The 15,779-nt window shown below is 42.5% G+C and overlaps 2 protein-coding genes across 4 annotated transcripts in view; both read left to right on the top strand.

The window, feature by feature from the left end:
* The window catches only part of LOC311054880 (rho GTPase-activating protein 27-like), a 77,922-nt gene extending 74,635 nt beyond the window's left edge, over positions 1-3,287 (top strand). The window contains exon 25 of the mRNA XM_084070876.1: positions 319-3,287. Within this exon, the coding sequence (XP_083927002.1) occupies positions 319-499 (181 nt within the window). The 3' untranslated portion in view covers positions 500-3,287. The remainder of the gene's footprint in view (positions 1-318) is intronic.
* A 1,697-nt stretch (positions 3,288-4,984) lies between these two features.
* Positions 4,985-15,779, top strand: part of LOC311054905 (ABI gene family member 3-like) — a 29,027-nt gene continuing 18,232 nt past the window's right edge. For all 3 annotated transcript variants that reach the window (XR_014601737.1, XR_014601738.1, XM_084070917.1), the window contains exons 1-4: positions 4,985-5,090; positions 9,147-9,280; positions 10,493-10,663; positions 11,014-11,199. Coding sequence is in view for 1 of the 3 variants with exons in the window: in XM_084070917.1 (XP_083927043.1) it covers positions 9,149-9,280; positions 10,493-10,663; positions 11,014-11,199 (489 nt within the window). In the remaining 2 variants the exon portion in view is untranslated. The remainder of the gene's footprint in view (positions 5,091-9,146; positions 9,281-10,492; positions 10,664-11,013; positions 11,200-15,779) is intronic.

The following is a 15,779-nucleotide window of genomic DNA, read 5'->3' as shown; positions in this document are numbered from 1 at the left end:
TTCTGAGTCTTTGATTAGACAGGTTGATATGAGCAGGTGTTCTGAGTCTTTGATTAGACAGAGGTCTGTTATAGAGCTCATCGGTCATTATTCATTGATAACACACCGCTGAATTCAGGCCAATCAGAATCAAGCATTCAACCAAGCCGTGTAATAATTTGTGATAGTATATTGTTTAGACTGATGTATGCATCAGTAACCGGATGTTTGTTTGTGTTTCCATGGTTACAGGGCGATTCACCATGGCGATAGTAACAGGATGTTGTTTGTTTCCATGGCGACAGTAACAGGATGTTGTTTGTGTTTCCATGGTTACAGGGCGATTCACCATGGCGATAGTAACAGGATGTCGGTCCAGAGCGTTGCCATAGTGTTTGGCCCCACGTTGCTCCGCCCCCAGACTGAGACAGCCAATCCCACGGTCTACATGGTGTTCCAGAACCAGATCGTAGAACTTCTGCTCAACGAGTTCCACACCGTCTTCTGTCACTCCTCTTAGAACCTCCTAGACCCTCATGTCACTCCTACACCCTCTTAGAACCTTCTGTCACTCCTCTTAGAACCTCCTACACCCTCATGTCACTCCTACACCCTCTTAGAACCTTCTGTCACTCCTCTTAGAACCTTCTGTCACTCCTCTTAGAACCTCCTAGACCCTCATGTCACTCCTACACCCTCTTAGAACCTTCTGTCACTCCTCTTAGAACCTCCTACACCCTCATGTCACTCCTACACCCTCTTAGAACCTTCTGTCACCCCTCTTTGTTGGACGCACCTGGAACCTGGAACTGTGTGTGTGTGTGTGTGTGTGTGTGTGTGTGTGTGTGTGTGTGTGTGTGTGTGTGTGTGTGTGTGTGTGTGTGTGTGTGTGTGTGTGTGTGTGTGTGTGTGTGTGTGTGTGTGTGTGTGTGTGTGTGTGTGTGTGTGTTTGTGTGGACCTCTGGAACTCTGTCTGAACACAGAACCTTCTGTTTTCTTCTAGAACCATCATCTGGAAAAAAAATGTATTAGAACCATCTGGAACCTTTTATTAGAACCCGGGACATTGAACAGACTCCTTTAACCCTGTGAGTTCCACTGTATGTTCTGTGACAGGCAGAACCTTTGGTTCTACCATGTTGAAGCCTCATGAGCCAGCTTTTCTTTTCTTTTTATTAATGTTTTACTTCATCTGGAGATCAGTCCAGATGTTTTATAAATCTACTTCTATATACGTCCTCAAGTCTTTATTTTTGTAATCTGAATTTAACACTGGAGCCTAGTTTATTTTCTTTATTTTCTTCTTTGTTGACTTTAATTCATCATAAGAAGTGTGACTTACATTCACCAGTACAACCACAGTGTGTTACTGTTGTACGTACTGGGAGCTGACCAGTACAACCACAGTGTGTTACTGTTGTACTGGGAGCTGACCAGTACAACCACAGTGTGTTACTGTTGTACTGGGAGCTGACCAGTACAACCACAGTGTGTTACTGTTGTACTGGGAGCTGACTGACTCATGAAACACTAGTGAACACTAGGAAATATTAGGGAATACTAGGAAATTGTAGGAAATATTGGGGAATATTGGGGAATACTAGGACATATTAGGAAATATTAGGGAATACTAGGAAATATTAGAGCGCACTAGAGAAGACTAGTGAAGAGGAAGGTGCGCTCAGTAGAGCACAAATCTCTGCCAGGAGGAGCCGCAGAGATAACATGCACGTGGAAGCATGCTAGGAAACATGTTAGGAAGCATGGTAGAAAACATGTTAGGAAACATGCTAGGCAATCTAGTAAATGCTAGGAAATCTAGTAAACATTAGGAAATCTAGGAAACATGCTAGGAAACATGCTAGGAAATCTAGTAAACCCTAGGAAACATCATAGGAAACACTTTATGAAGCATTTAGAACAAACCACTGCCTTTTGTTTTATTTTTAATCTTTTATAATGTTTTTTTATTTTATTTGTATTTTATTATTTTTAATGATTTTATTTTTTTTTGTATTTTATTATTTTTAATGATTTTATTGTATTTGTATTTTATTATTTTTAATGGGCGATGGGAATTATTTCTTTCTTAGAAACAAAATATCTATTGACAGATTTTATAAAATGTAAAATAGTTGTGTCTATGTGGCTAAAAGGGATAGTTCACCCCCAAAACAACTTTTCTTCTATTGGTTAGTCGCCTCATGGATATTTTTTGTCTCATTCCTAAGACAATAATGTCTTGTGTCTCCTACCGGTCCGCTGGTCATCAAATCATTGTCTTTGGAATGAGACAAAAACTAAAACATATATTTTTGGGGTGAACTATCCCTTTAATGCCCCAACAAGGATAAAAGAACAATATCATAGTTTATGTTTCTATGTGTCTTAATGCCCCAACAAGGACAATATTATAGTTTATGTTTCTATGTGTCTTAATGCCCCAACAAGGACAATATTATAGTTTATGTTTCTATGTGTCTTAATGCCCCAACAAGAACAATATTATAGTTTATGTTTCTATGTGTCTTAATGCCCCAACAAGAACAATATTATAGTTTATGTTTCTATGTGTCTTAATGCCCCAACAAGAACAATATTATAGTTTATGTTTCTATGTGTCTTAATGCCCCAACAAGGACAATATTATAGTTTATGTTTCTATGTGTCTTAATGCCCCAACAAGAACAATATTATAGTTTATGTTTCTATGTGGCTTAATGCCCCAACAAGAACAATATTATAGTTTATGTTTCTATGTGTCTTAATGCCCCAACAAGAACAATATTATAGTTTATGTTTCTATGTGTCTTAATGCCCCAACAAGAACAATATTATAGTTTATGTTTCTATGTGTCTTAATGCCCCAACAAGAACAATATTATAGTTTATGTTTCTATGTGTCTTAATGCCCCAACAAGAACAATATTATAGTTTATGTTTCTATGTGGCTTAATGCCCCAACAAGGACAATATTATAGTTTATGTTTCTATGTGTCTTAATGCCCCAACAAGAACAATATTATAGTTTATGTTTCTATGTGTCTTAATGCCCCAACAAGAACAATATTATAGTTTATGTTTCTATGTGTCTTAATGCCCCAACAAGAACAATATTATAGTTTATGTTTCTATGTGTCTTAATGCCCCAACAAGAACAATATTATAGTTTATGTTTCTACGTGGCTTAATGCCCCAACAAGGACAAAAAGAACATTATAAAGATATATCATTAAAGCAAAGTGATTATTCTCCATATGACTCTGTACATAAGAGGCTATTTTACGGTTCTAATATTAAACATAAGATTTCTGTGTACATAATTGTCTTTTTTTTTTAACTCTTTCACCCCTTTTTGGGGAGGTGTAACTGCCCCCTATAAGTGAGGTTTGGACACTGACCAATCCTGCACCGTGATTGGCCAATAGTCTACAACGCAGTCTACAACGCTAACCCTTCCACAGTCAATGCAAATCTATACTTTGGCAAAGTCAGCCAATCACATTACAGCTAGTGTCATCACCACTAGCTGGAATGTGATTGGCTGACTTTGCAAATTCAGGACTGTGATTGGCTAGCGAAACACATGACACATGTGGAGCCCTATGAATAGCAGTATGGACTTAAAAAAAAACACTTTAATGTTTTTTTTTAAGTGAATCACTTCCATCACTGTGATGACCACTGTGACCACACCGCCCACTTCACACTGGGTGTGATTTTTATTTGCCTCTTTTTACCTCTTTTACCCCTTTTTACCTCTTTTTACCTCTTTTTACCCCTTTTTACCTCTTTTTACCTCTTTTTACCCCATCTTTAAGCCAACACATTGAGGGCCATAAACGGTCCGGACCGTTTTTGGCCCATTTACTTTTTTTATAATTTTTTTCCCACGTGGGGGCGCTCTAACGAAACTTTGGGATCATCCAAGGAGTCTCTGAGAAGGAGAGGTCGGATGTGGATCCATGTAAAAAATGCTTCCGGTCGGCCGCTCCAATGTTAACTCCTTGACTAAAAGCTTAATATCTCCATTAAGTGTATGGAGAGCAAATGCACGCGCGCTGCGCGCGCGTGCATTTGCTCGCACTGTGTGGCCCCCAACTCCAAATTATTTTGCAGTTGTGGCCCCCTGCCTAATCTAGTTGAATACCCCTGGCTTAACAACACAATAAGAGTGTACTGTATAGACGTGTGTGTGTGTGTGTGTGTGTGTGTGTGTGTGTGTGTGTGTGTGTGTGTGTGTGTGTGTGCGTGTGCGTGTGCGTGTGCACGTACGCGTGGGCATGTGCATAACCCAACTCTAAAAGTCTTCTTTTAACCATAACAACCATTTATAGTGTCATATTCTACTATACTTAAGAGGACATAATGGTCCTCACAACTATAGTAATACAACACACACACACACACACACACACACACACACACACACACACACACACACACACACACACACACACACACACACACACACAGATCAAAACAGAAGGAAACAAGTTAAGTAACAACTTCAACAAACCTCAACTTCCTGTTAGAGACAAACAGGATGATTTGAATAATGAGACACACACACACACACACAGGCTCTCACGCCGCACAGGGGCGCGCGCACACACACACACACACACACACACACACACACACACACACACACACACACACACACACACACACACACACACACACACACACACACACACACACACACACACGCACACAAATAGCTTCTGCTTTCAGGAGCCCCTCAGATGTCGCCATGACAACCTGACAGCCTGCTCTACTTTCACACACTGAGAGAGGAAGAGAGAGAGAGAGAGAGAGAGAGAGAGAGAGAGAGAGAGAGAGACACACACACAGAGAGAGAGAGAGACACACACACAGAGAGAGAGAGAGAGAGAGAGAGAGGAAGAGAGAGACACAGAGAGAGAGAGAGAGAGAGAGAGAGAGAGAGAGAGAGAGAGAGAGAGAGAGAGAGAGAGAGAGAGAGAGAGAGAGAGAGAGAGAGAGAGAGAGAGAGACACAGAGAGAGAGAGAGAGAGAGGAAGAGAGACAGACAGTAGTTTCAACTTCCTTCAAGTAGTTTCATGGTTCAGAGTCTCTGCGTTCGTTCAGTAAGTTTAACTTTAAACTTTTTAATACTTTAATTCATGTTTATAACTTGATGTTAGTTAAATATTCAACTTTAATCATGTTTACAACGTGTCTGTTGATGTTGGTTAAATGTTTGATAATAATATTCTACATGGATGTCATTTGAACATGATGTTTATCAGGGGTGTCCTGACACCTTAGGGTGCCCTGAGACCCTATAAGGTGTCCTGACACCTTAGGGTGCCCTGAGACCCTATAAGGTGTCCTGACACCTTAGGGTGTCCTGAGACCCTATAAGGTGTCCTGACACCTTAGGGTGCCCTGAGACCATATAAGGTGTCCTGACACCTTAGGGTGCCCTGAGACCATATAAGGTGTCCTGACACCTTAGGGTGCCCTGAGACCCTATAAGGTGCCCTGACACCTTAGGGTGCCCTGAGACCCTATAAGGTGTCCTGACACCTTAGGGTGCCCTGAGACCCTATAAGGTGTCCTGACACCTTAGGGTGCCCTGAGACCCTATAAGGTGCCCTGACACCTTAGGGTGCCCTGAGACCCTATAAGGTGTCCTGACACCTTAGGGTGCCCTGAGACCCTAAGGTGTCCTGACACCTTAGGGTGCCCTGAGACCCTAAGGTGTCCTGACACCCTAAGGTGCCCTGAGACCCTATAAGGTGTCCTGACACCTTAGGGTGCCCTGAGACCCTAAGGTGTCCTGACACCTTAGGGTGCCCTGAGACCCTAAGGTGTCCTGACACCCTAAGGTGCCCTGACACCCTATAAGGTGTCCTGACACCTTAGGGTGCCCTGAGACCCTAAGGTGCCCTGAGACCCTATAAGGTGTCCTGACACCCTAAGGTGCCCTGAGACCCTATAAGGTGCCTATGTTAGCTCTTTAGCATTAAAACCTATGTTATCTCTATAACAGTGGTTCTCAAACTTTGTCATGTCAAGGACCCCCAAATTGACACTTATTAGCCCGCAGACCCCCATTTGAAAAGATATGCCAGGGACCCCCCATAAGAGACGATTTTTACGGCTCTAGCAGTGATTCTCAACCATTTTAATTTCAAGGACCCCCAGTTTGACATGCATTAGAGGCTACGGACCCCCATTTAATGGCATGTATATCCCTGGGACCCCGATTCATATTGTAAAATCAATGTTAATTTAACTCTGAAAGTGTACAAATGGAACCAAATGGACCCGTTAGGGTCCATTTGGTTCCATTTGTACACTCTCAGAGTTACAGACCCATAAGGGTCCATTTGGTTCCTATCCATCATTTAGCTGGGGACCCCCTGGAACCCCCTCAAGTACCCCTGGGAGTCCCCGGACCCCACTTTGAGAACCAATGCTCTATAAAACTAAAACCTATGTTAGCTCTATAGCACTAATGCTGCTGGTGCCAATACATGTGTTGCAGGCTTTGACGCAAATTTGACAGAAATGTTGACATTATTATTTATTCTACTCATCTTTACAGACTAGTATGGGAGCCTGTAAGAATCTATGTCTCATTACAGCAACGTTAAATAACATTTTAACTGTGAAAGAAAAAGGAAAAACTTTGTTAATTTCCATCTAATGTTTTCAATAGGGAGGTTTCCTGTTAGTAAACATGAGAGGAATATGACCGCGCAGCTGCGGGGGGAAGCCTATGGGTGCGTTTGGAAATTACACACCGGAGCACACTCGCCTATTAGTTTGTATTGGCCAGTGCGCTCACTGCCGCTCAGGGCTGTATTTTCGAACGCGCCTCAGTCTATGCTTTCCCCCAGGCATGCGCAGATTGCGCATTCTGCTCTGTGATGACGTCGCGCGGAAATCCGTCTATACAGTAACTACAGGGAGCCACAAGGGAAGGGCTGAAGAGTCACATGTGGCTCCAGAGCAGAGAAGGGCTGAAGAGCCTCATGTGGCTCCATAGCCGCAGGTTGCAGACCCCTGCCCTGGGCTAGGTGTCCTGACACCCTAAGGTGTCCTGACACCCTAAGGCATACATGGGCAATTGGCGGCCCGGGGGCCACATGCGGCCCCCACCTTAACTTAATGCGGCCCGCAGGTTAATATCAGAATAGTGATATATTATTGATTTCAGCTGTTATGATTCATAACATGACACACTTTGATTACTTCAGTCGACATTAGTAGCTTCATGACTAGACTAGTATTGCATACAAATACATTTATGTCCAATGTATTTGTATTTAGGTTCATAAAGTTAAAGGAGTAGTTGACTTATTTTCTATCAATTGCACACCCCATGAAGCCTTGAATTCATGGATTTTTGTTTTTGTTTTTGTGGCATTCCTAAGGCAATAATTTGATGACCGGGTGTGTATCCGGTAGGAGACAGGAATCAAAGTTTTGGCTTAGGAATGCCACAAAAACAAAAATAAATCCATGAATTCAAGGCTTCAATTGATAAAAAATAAGATTTTTTGGGGGGTGAACTACTCCTTTAACATAACTATAACTAAATGCATTTGAAATTAGATTTAAATGTTACTTTTCAGGATTCCAATTCAAAAATAGCAACCAAAAAAAATCAGGATTCCAAGTCAAAAATAGAAAAAAATAGCCGATCTACAAGCTCGCGCTGCCACGCGTTTTGAGCTTGTAGATCTGCTATTGTTGCTACTTTTATGTGACAAAGCATAACATGCAATGTGTCCATCCATTATTCTGCATGAACATAAAATGTATAACTATGTTAATTAAGAGTTTAACCTCGTTAACCTGATAATTGATTCATTTATGTTTAGTGACGTTCAGTAAAGTTGTTGTTTATTAATTATGATGTGAATATGTATATATCACCGTATATATAATATAATATATTATATGTATAATATATGTAATATATCACATGGTCTTGTAAGGAATGGTCGTTAGGGTTTTTATGAGTCCCATTCCGGTTCTGGTTCTGCTTATCGGTTCCCTATTTCGGTTCCAAAATGGTAAAAAAATAAGAGGTCAAATATTTATTTAACTAAAGTAACCTTAATATCCCATTTAAGACACAGAGTAACATCCTCTTCTTTATTACAACAGTTGATCCATTTAATACAGTGAGCTGCATGTTTTAGGTTTTTTAAAGATATTTTTCTGGGCCTTTAATGCCTTTTTTTAAAGGTAGGGTAAGTGCTTTTCTTTGGTTAAAATAAGTGTTAAATAGCTCTATATTGTGATAGTACTCATTGCTATAGAGTGTTTGTTCAGTAAAAGGAGTCTCCTTGTCTCTCCAGCTCTTTATTAAACAGAAAATGCATTTTCGTTTCAGTTTCATTTCCATCCAATCAGGATAGAGAACTCAATCAGGATACAGATTAAACAAGTGAAATGTGAAGTGATGACACTAAGAAATGAGCAGGCAAAATTAGAACTGAAACACTATAAAAATGAAGCTTAAAAATTGGTACTTTCTCCTGATTGGCTGAGATTTTGACACCTACCGGAAAATGTATTTTCTGTTTATTAAAGAGCTGGAGAGAGACGGGGAGACTCCTGTTACTGAACAAACACTCTATAATGCAATGATTATAGAGTGTTTGATCAGAATATACTATCAGAATATAGTGCTTTAACCTTTTAACAAAATACTTTTTGTTTTAACCAAAAAATATCACTTACCCTACCTTTAAAGAGGGACAGAGAGAGTAGGCTGAAAGGAAATGGGGGAGAGATTGGGGGGGGGGGGGGGTAACACAAAGCTAAGGCCGTCGGAAACGGGAGTCGAACCCACGACACAATGTCAGGCTGGCATTGCAGCCTATAGGATGCCTGAACCATCACACTACGGCCCGGGCCGAGCTGCAATTATTTTTTATATATTGTTGTATCCTTTGAAAAATAAATAAATGTGTATTTATTTACCATTCTTACTACTATTCTTATAATAAATAATTCAATGAATATAACAAAGTAGATTACAGCTGCTTACATCCTAATAAATAGTTCTTTGACCATAAACATCCTGACCACTAGGTGTCACTACATACTAGGGGTTCTCATGTCAAAGTATATGAAATGAATGAATTCATAAAGTATATATTTTATATGTTTTGTATCAGAGATGAAGGAGCAGGATTTCTCGGAGGAAGTGAGCAGGATTCTACAGGAAGCTCCTTCTGCTCGACTGATGCTTCTACAGAACTACGAGAATCTGAATAACGTGGCCGAGTACTGCTCTAAAAACTACTTGGAGGTAATCTATTACTCTTGTATTTTTGCTTGGTCTGCTTGGTCTTTAACCAGACCCCTAGACTCTTCTCTCTTCTCTAAAACACTCTGGACAACGCTCCACACGTCCTAGACTCTTCTCTCTTCTCTAAAACACTCTGGACAACGCTCCACACGTCCTAGACTCTTCTCTCTTCTCTAAAACACCCTGGACAACACTCCACACGTCCTAGACTCTTCTCTCTTCTCTAAAACACCCTGGACAACACTCCACACGTCCTAGACTCTTCTCTCTTCTCTAAAACACCCTGGACAACGCTCCACACGTCCTAGACTCTTCTCTCTTCTCTAAAACACTCTGGACAACGCTCCACACGTCCTAGACTCTTCTCTCTTCTCTAAAACACTCTGGACAACGCTCCACACGTCCTAGACTCTTCTCTCTTCTCTAAAACACCCTGGACAACGCTCCACACGTCCTAGACTCTTCTCTCTTCTCTAAAACACCCTGGACAACGCTCCACACGTCCTAGACTCTTCTCTCTTCTCTAAAACACTCTGGACAACGCTCCACACGTCCTAGACTCTTCTCTCTTCTCTAAAACACCCTGGACAACGCTCCAGACGTCCTAGACTCTTCTCTCTTCTCTAAAACACCCTGGACAACGCTCCACACGTCCCTAGACTCTTCTCTCTTCTCTAAAACACTCTGGACAACGTTTCACACGTCCTAGACTCTTCTCCCTTCTCTAAAACACCCTGGACAACGCTCCACACGTCCTAGACGTGAACTGCAGATTCACTCCCAATATTCCAGTGTAATCTGAAGACTCACCTCTTCAGACTCCATCTCAGCCCGTAGCACTACACCTAGCCTTGATGACCTTGCAGGATTATGCAGATAGCATGTTATTTAGACAGATGCTTTTTGGGATATTTTACTGTTCACTCATGCTAAGTCCTGATCCTAGATTACTATTTCTATGCATATGATGTATTATCTTGTGTTTACCTGCTTACTGTAAATCACTCTGGATTCAGAGCGTCTGATAAATGTCTACATTGTACTGTAAATTGATTTCATAAGTTGTTGCTTTCGCGCAGATACCTTTACCTCCATATTTCAACTTCTTATGTTTGTTCTCTGTACATTAATGCCTGAGCTTATAGATCTGCTATTTGAAATTAATGCCCTCCTTGGTCTGTCTGTCTGTCTGTCTGTCTGTCTGTCTGTCAGTCGGGGAAGGACAGCGCGCAGGCATTGGAGGAGACAAAGAACTTCACCAGCCAATCCCTGGCCAGCGTGGCCTACCAGATCAGCACACTGGCCAATAGCGTGCTGCAGCTGCTCGACGCTCAGACCAATCAGCTGCGACGCATGGAGTCGTCCGTCAACCTGATTGGTCAAGTAAGAAGTGTCTGTCTGCCTGTCTGTCTGTCTGTCTGTCTGTCTGTCTGTCTGTCTGTCTGTCTGTCTGTCTGTCTGTCTGTCTGTCTGTCTGTCTGTAATGTGAGGTAATGTGTTCCATAGATTAGATTAACTGATGAAGCATCACCTGTTGTTTTGTATTAACTGTAATCTATAATAGACCTGAAGAAGAAGACCAGTAATTAAGGTGTTAAAATGTGTGTGTGTGTGTGTGTGTGTGTGTGTGTGTGTGTGTGTGTGTGTGTGTGTGTGTGTGTGTGTGTGTGTGTGTGTGTGTGTGTGTGCTTGTGTGTGTGTGTGTGTGTGTGCATGTAATGTGTGTGTGTTAGACAGTAGACATGCACAGGGAGAAGGTGTGTAGGAGGGAGATCGGAGCGTTCACCGTCGTCAAGCGCGTCGCCCGCGGACACAAGCTCCTCCCACCGCCTCATCCCGTCGCCACGGAGACCAACCCCCGGTACAGCCGACAGCCAATCGGCTACTCCCATCTGGACGGGCTGGGCCACGGCATGAAGGTCACACACACACACACACACACACACACACACACACACACACACACACACACACACACACACACACACACACACACACACACACACACACACACACACACACACACGACTATAGAGATACTGTGTACCCATTTGAGTGATTTCCGGACAAAATGAGTAGAAGTAATATAAAACAAAATAATTTGCTAAAGTCATCCTCCTGGTGGCGCTATAACAGGCTGATGTGAAACATGTAGGTCAGAGGTTCTGCTCTGGTCTGGAGTCTGGAGATTAGCTGCTCACAGAAATCTGCCTGTTATAGCGCCACCATGAGGCCAATTTGAAAAAATGTAGGGTGGCATTTCCTCCTCGGCCTAGAGGGAATGTGTCTGCAAAGTTTTACAGCGATAGCACGCTGTGTTCATGATTTGAGGTTCAAAACGGAGCACTCCTGCAAACTTTGGAAGGCAATCATAGTCAATCAGGATGGATTATGAGAAATGGGACAGATCCGTGTTGATCACATGACTATAGAGATACTGTGTAGAGATTTGCGTGATGTTTGGACAAAATCTGTAGGAGTACTATAAAAAATCACCAGGAGGCAAAAATCTGCCTCCTGGTGGCGCTATAACAGGCCCATGTGAAACATTCGGGGCAGAGGTTCTGCTCTGGCATCCAGGGAGTGTGTGAGCAGCGGTTGGCGCTGATCGGGCCAACGGTGCCGGAGATGAACTGTTCACAGACGGACGGACGGCCTAGCGGAGACAACGATTGCAAAAATTGCTGTTCATTTTTTGGTTTCTTTTGTGTGTGACCATGTGACTCTTTAGTATGACCATGTGACTCTTTAGTATGACCATGTGACTCTTTAGTATGACCATGTGACTCTTTAGTATGACCATGTGACCGCGGTTTAGGAGATATGATGCAACGTACATCATGTGGTCGTGGCGGACAGTAAAATGGCCGCCATAACCAGTAAGGAGCGTTTTTTTGCGATGGCTCCATATCTGAAATAGTTCAGAGCCCCAAACTGTACCAGTGACCAAGTTTCATGCTTTTATGAAAAAGTGACTGATTTTCTGACCAAACCACCGGACTACATCACTGAATTAACCCTTACTATTCACCTGAACAGTTAATGATGTTGTACATGATATAATTGTAATGATTGACCATCAAAACATAGGTGTAGAAATGTATTCTATTATACTTACACTATTACACTATATTAAAATATTACACTATTACACTATTACAATATTCTGTGTTATCATGTTTGGTTCAGGAGTTATGACGCACAAAGTAAATATATATAGATCTATAGCACCAGTAAACATAGATCTATAACACCAGTAACTTTAAGGAGAACAAGGAGATGTATTTATTTATAGCAAATAGATTTGATCTTTAACATTATGAACATTTCCCCAAATAAAACAAACACACTTCACTGTCTCTCGCACGCACGCACGCACGCACGCACGCTAATTGCACAGGATCAGACAATGCAGGATTCCAGAGGCTTTGTGTAGCGTGGGAAAGTGTGTCGACTGAATCATTAGAGTTGGCAACACACACACACACACACACACACACACACACACACACACACACACACACACACACACACACACACACACACACACACACACACACACACTATGCACGCACACACACACACACACACACACACACACACACATGCACACACACATGCACACACACACTCTAGCACTTCACTCTCCTCTGATACCAGAGCCTGACCAACACACACATGGCTGCAGTACCGTGCAGATAGAGGCTAATGTTGTACATAATAAACATGTTTATAACATGTTTATAACATGTTTATAATACCATGAGACATACAGTATAGAGACTGACAACACATGTTTATAATATAATATAACACATGGCTACAGCATAGAGACATATCTTGGTCACTCATTCTCTTGTTTTCGTGACTTTTTTACCTGCCAAATACGGTTATACTCGTGAATCAAAATATAACCCTTTATCTGCCAGCCACGGTTAGAACCGTTGATGGGTCTTTTCATTGATTTACTGTATATTACACTGTTGCACAGCTTGTACGTTAATATCATTCATCTAGTTGAAAAATATCGTGTGTCAGTCACGTGATCACACGGAACACTTATTACAAAACACCAAAGCCACAGTAAGGGGTCCACCACTTCGCTCAGATCAAACGTTGATCAAGTTTGAACCGAGCAGGCGAGCACATTGCTAGTCTAGGCTGTGAGCAGTGAAAGCACCCGGGGCAAGCATGCGTGTGCCCGTGAAATTCTCGCGCAGTTCCTGACCCTACACCCAACCATAGACTGTGCACCCAGCCTGGGCAGCATTCCATTATCGGGTATATGATCCGGTCGGGAGCGGAAGTAAAAAAAAAAAGTGGCCGGATGGGCAGAACCGGAAACACGTCTCACCCCAAAATAGGTCCGTCCTAATAAAGTCCTTGATGCGGCATAGTTTAGCTTATTTTTTAAATGTAAATGTGCGTGCACTATCCGGAGACTATTTAGCGTCTGTATTATCCCACGGGGAAATTCTATTCCATTTAAATAGGGATCGGGGAACCAAAACAAAGCGGCACCGCAAAACCGGATGGGCAGAATCCGGAAAGAGGATTCTTTTTTTTTTTCTTTCCAGTAGGCGTGGTCTAGACCAGTGGTTCTCAAACTTTTTCGTGCCAAGGACCCCCAAATAGACATTTATTAGCCCGCGGACCCTCATTTGAAAAGATAAGCCAGGGACCCCCATAATAGAAGATTTTTACGGCTCTCTAGCAGTGATTTTCAACCATTTTAAATTTCAAAGACCCCCAGTTTGACATGCATTAGGGCTACAGACCCCCATTTAATGGCATGTATGTCTCTGGGACCCCAATTCATATTGTAAAATCAATGTTAATCTGAGAGTGTACAAATGGAACCAAATGGACCCTAACGGGTCCATTTGGTTCCATTTGTACACTCTCAGAGTTACAGACCCATAAGGGTCCATTTGGTCCCTGTCCATCATTTAGCTGGGGACCCCCTGGAACCCCCTCAAGTACCCCTGGGGGTCCCCGGACCCCACTTTGAGAACCAATGGTCTAGACTGGATCATATGGGTCTTTTAGTAACGCAGACCAGGCTTTCCTCCGAGGTGGAAAGACTGGTGATGCGAGGTTACTGTGCACCCAACCCCAAAGTTTACACATCTTGGCTCTGATCTGCCTGTGATTGAGAGACGAGGAAGCGCGTTCCCGTGACATTCTCGCGCTCATGCTCGTGTATGCACGCGCGCCGACCAGTTACACCGGGCTGTAAGCGGTCCACACACATGTTACCGCTCGGGTCTGCTCTGATCGCGCCGCCATCAAAGTTATTTTGAAAATAAATAAATAAAATCTACCGATGACACGATGCAGACATCGTGGTTTCATGGGACTCCCCGCGCGCCTCGCTGTGACTCCATGGATGAATATTTCTTAGTTATATGGATGAATCCGTGCCATTGAAGAGGACTCGTTTGTGTGTGTATAATATTGTTTTATAATATTATAAACTTCTGTGTGGACTATTAGTACATTTTAGATAGACATCGTAGTAGGCTACACATTCTTACTTTGTTTTCATAGACGACTGCGCGCACACACACACATACACTCTCTCACACACACACACACACACACACACACACACACACACACACACACACACACACACACACACACACACACACACACAGTCTTGAGTGTCGACTGTGTCGTCTTCAGCCTTGTGAAACTAACCGATCTACAAGCTCACAACCTCTGAGTTTGTAGATCGGCTATTTTCCTAATATGTTTTATAATATCATAAACTGCTGTGTGGACATAGTCGTATAGTACTATGTAGTGTTTGTAGCACATATCTTATTTTGTTTTCATAGACCTGGTTGCTTGTTTCTCTCTCAAAATACCTGGCACCCTTTGAGATCTGCAGGTTTTGACGTCACGTCACTTCAGTGGTTCTCAACCTGTGGATCAGGACCACACCGGGGCTCACGGGTCTAATTCAAATATGATTATTTTGGGGGCTCACAGCCTGAAAAGGTTGAGAACCACTGCATAGATTATTGAATGCAATGTGCCGACCACATCATCACCACCTGTCCTCTGTACAGACCTCCTTCGGAGGACGGCCTCTTCCAAGTGGGACCGGAGACATTGGCGTGGCTTTGCGACACTGAGCTGGACATATGACGATGATACACGAAAGAAGAAGAAGATTGAATCAGGTCCATTTGGTTGCAAATGTTAAAGACATCTCACTGTGTGAGAGACAGACAGACAGACAGACAGACAGACAGACAGACAGACAGACAGACAGACAGACAGACAGACAGACAGAGGAAGAGAGGAAGAAGAAGAGAGGGCTTGTAGATTTGCTATTTTCACAATATTTATCTGTGGAACCAGTCAAACAAAATGGGGGTCCCCTGTTCAAATATGATTTTTTTGGGGTTGCGCCCTGGCATCCCTTATTTTTATTTATTTCCATTTGTCAAATGGCATAAAAGGAAAACAAGCTGATCTACAAGCTCCG

The sequence above is a fragment of the Gymnoscopelus microlampas genome (assembly GCF_963454915.1).
Source record: "Gymnoscopelus microlampas genome assembly, chromosome: 11".
Taxonomy (NCBI): Eukaryota; Metazoa; Chordata; class Actinopteri; order Myctophiformes; family Myctophidae; genus Gymnoscopelus; species Gymnoscopelus microlampas.
The sequence above is the reverse complement of the archived record's forward strand: the minus strand, read 5'-3'. Positions and strand labels throughout refer to the sequence as shown.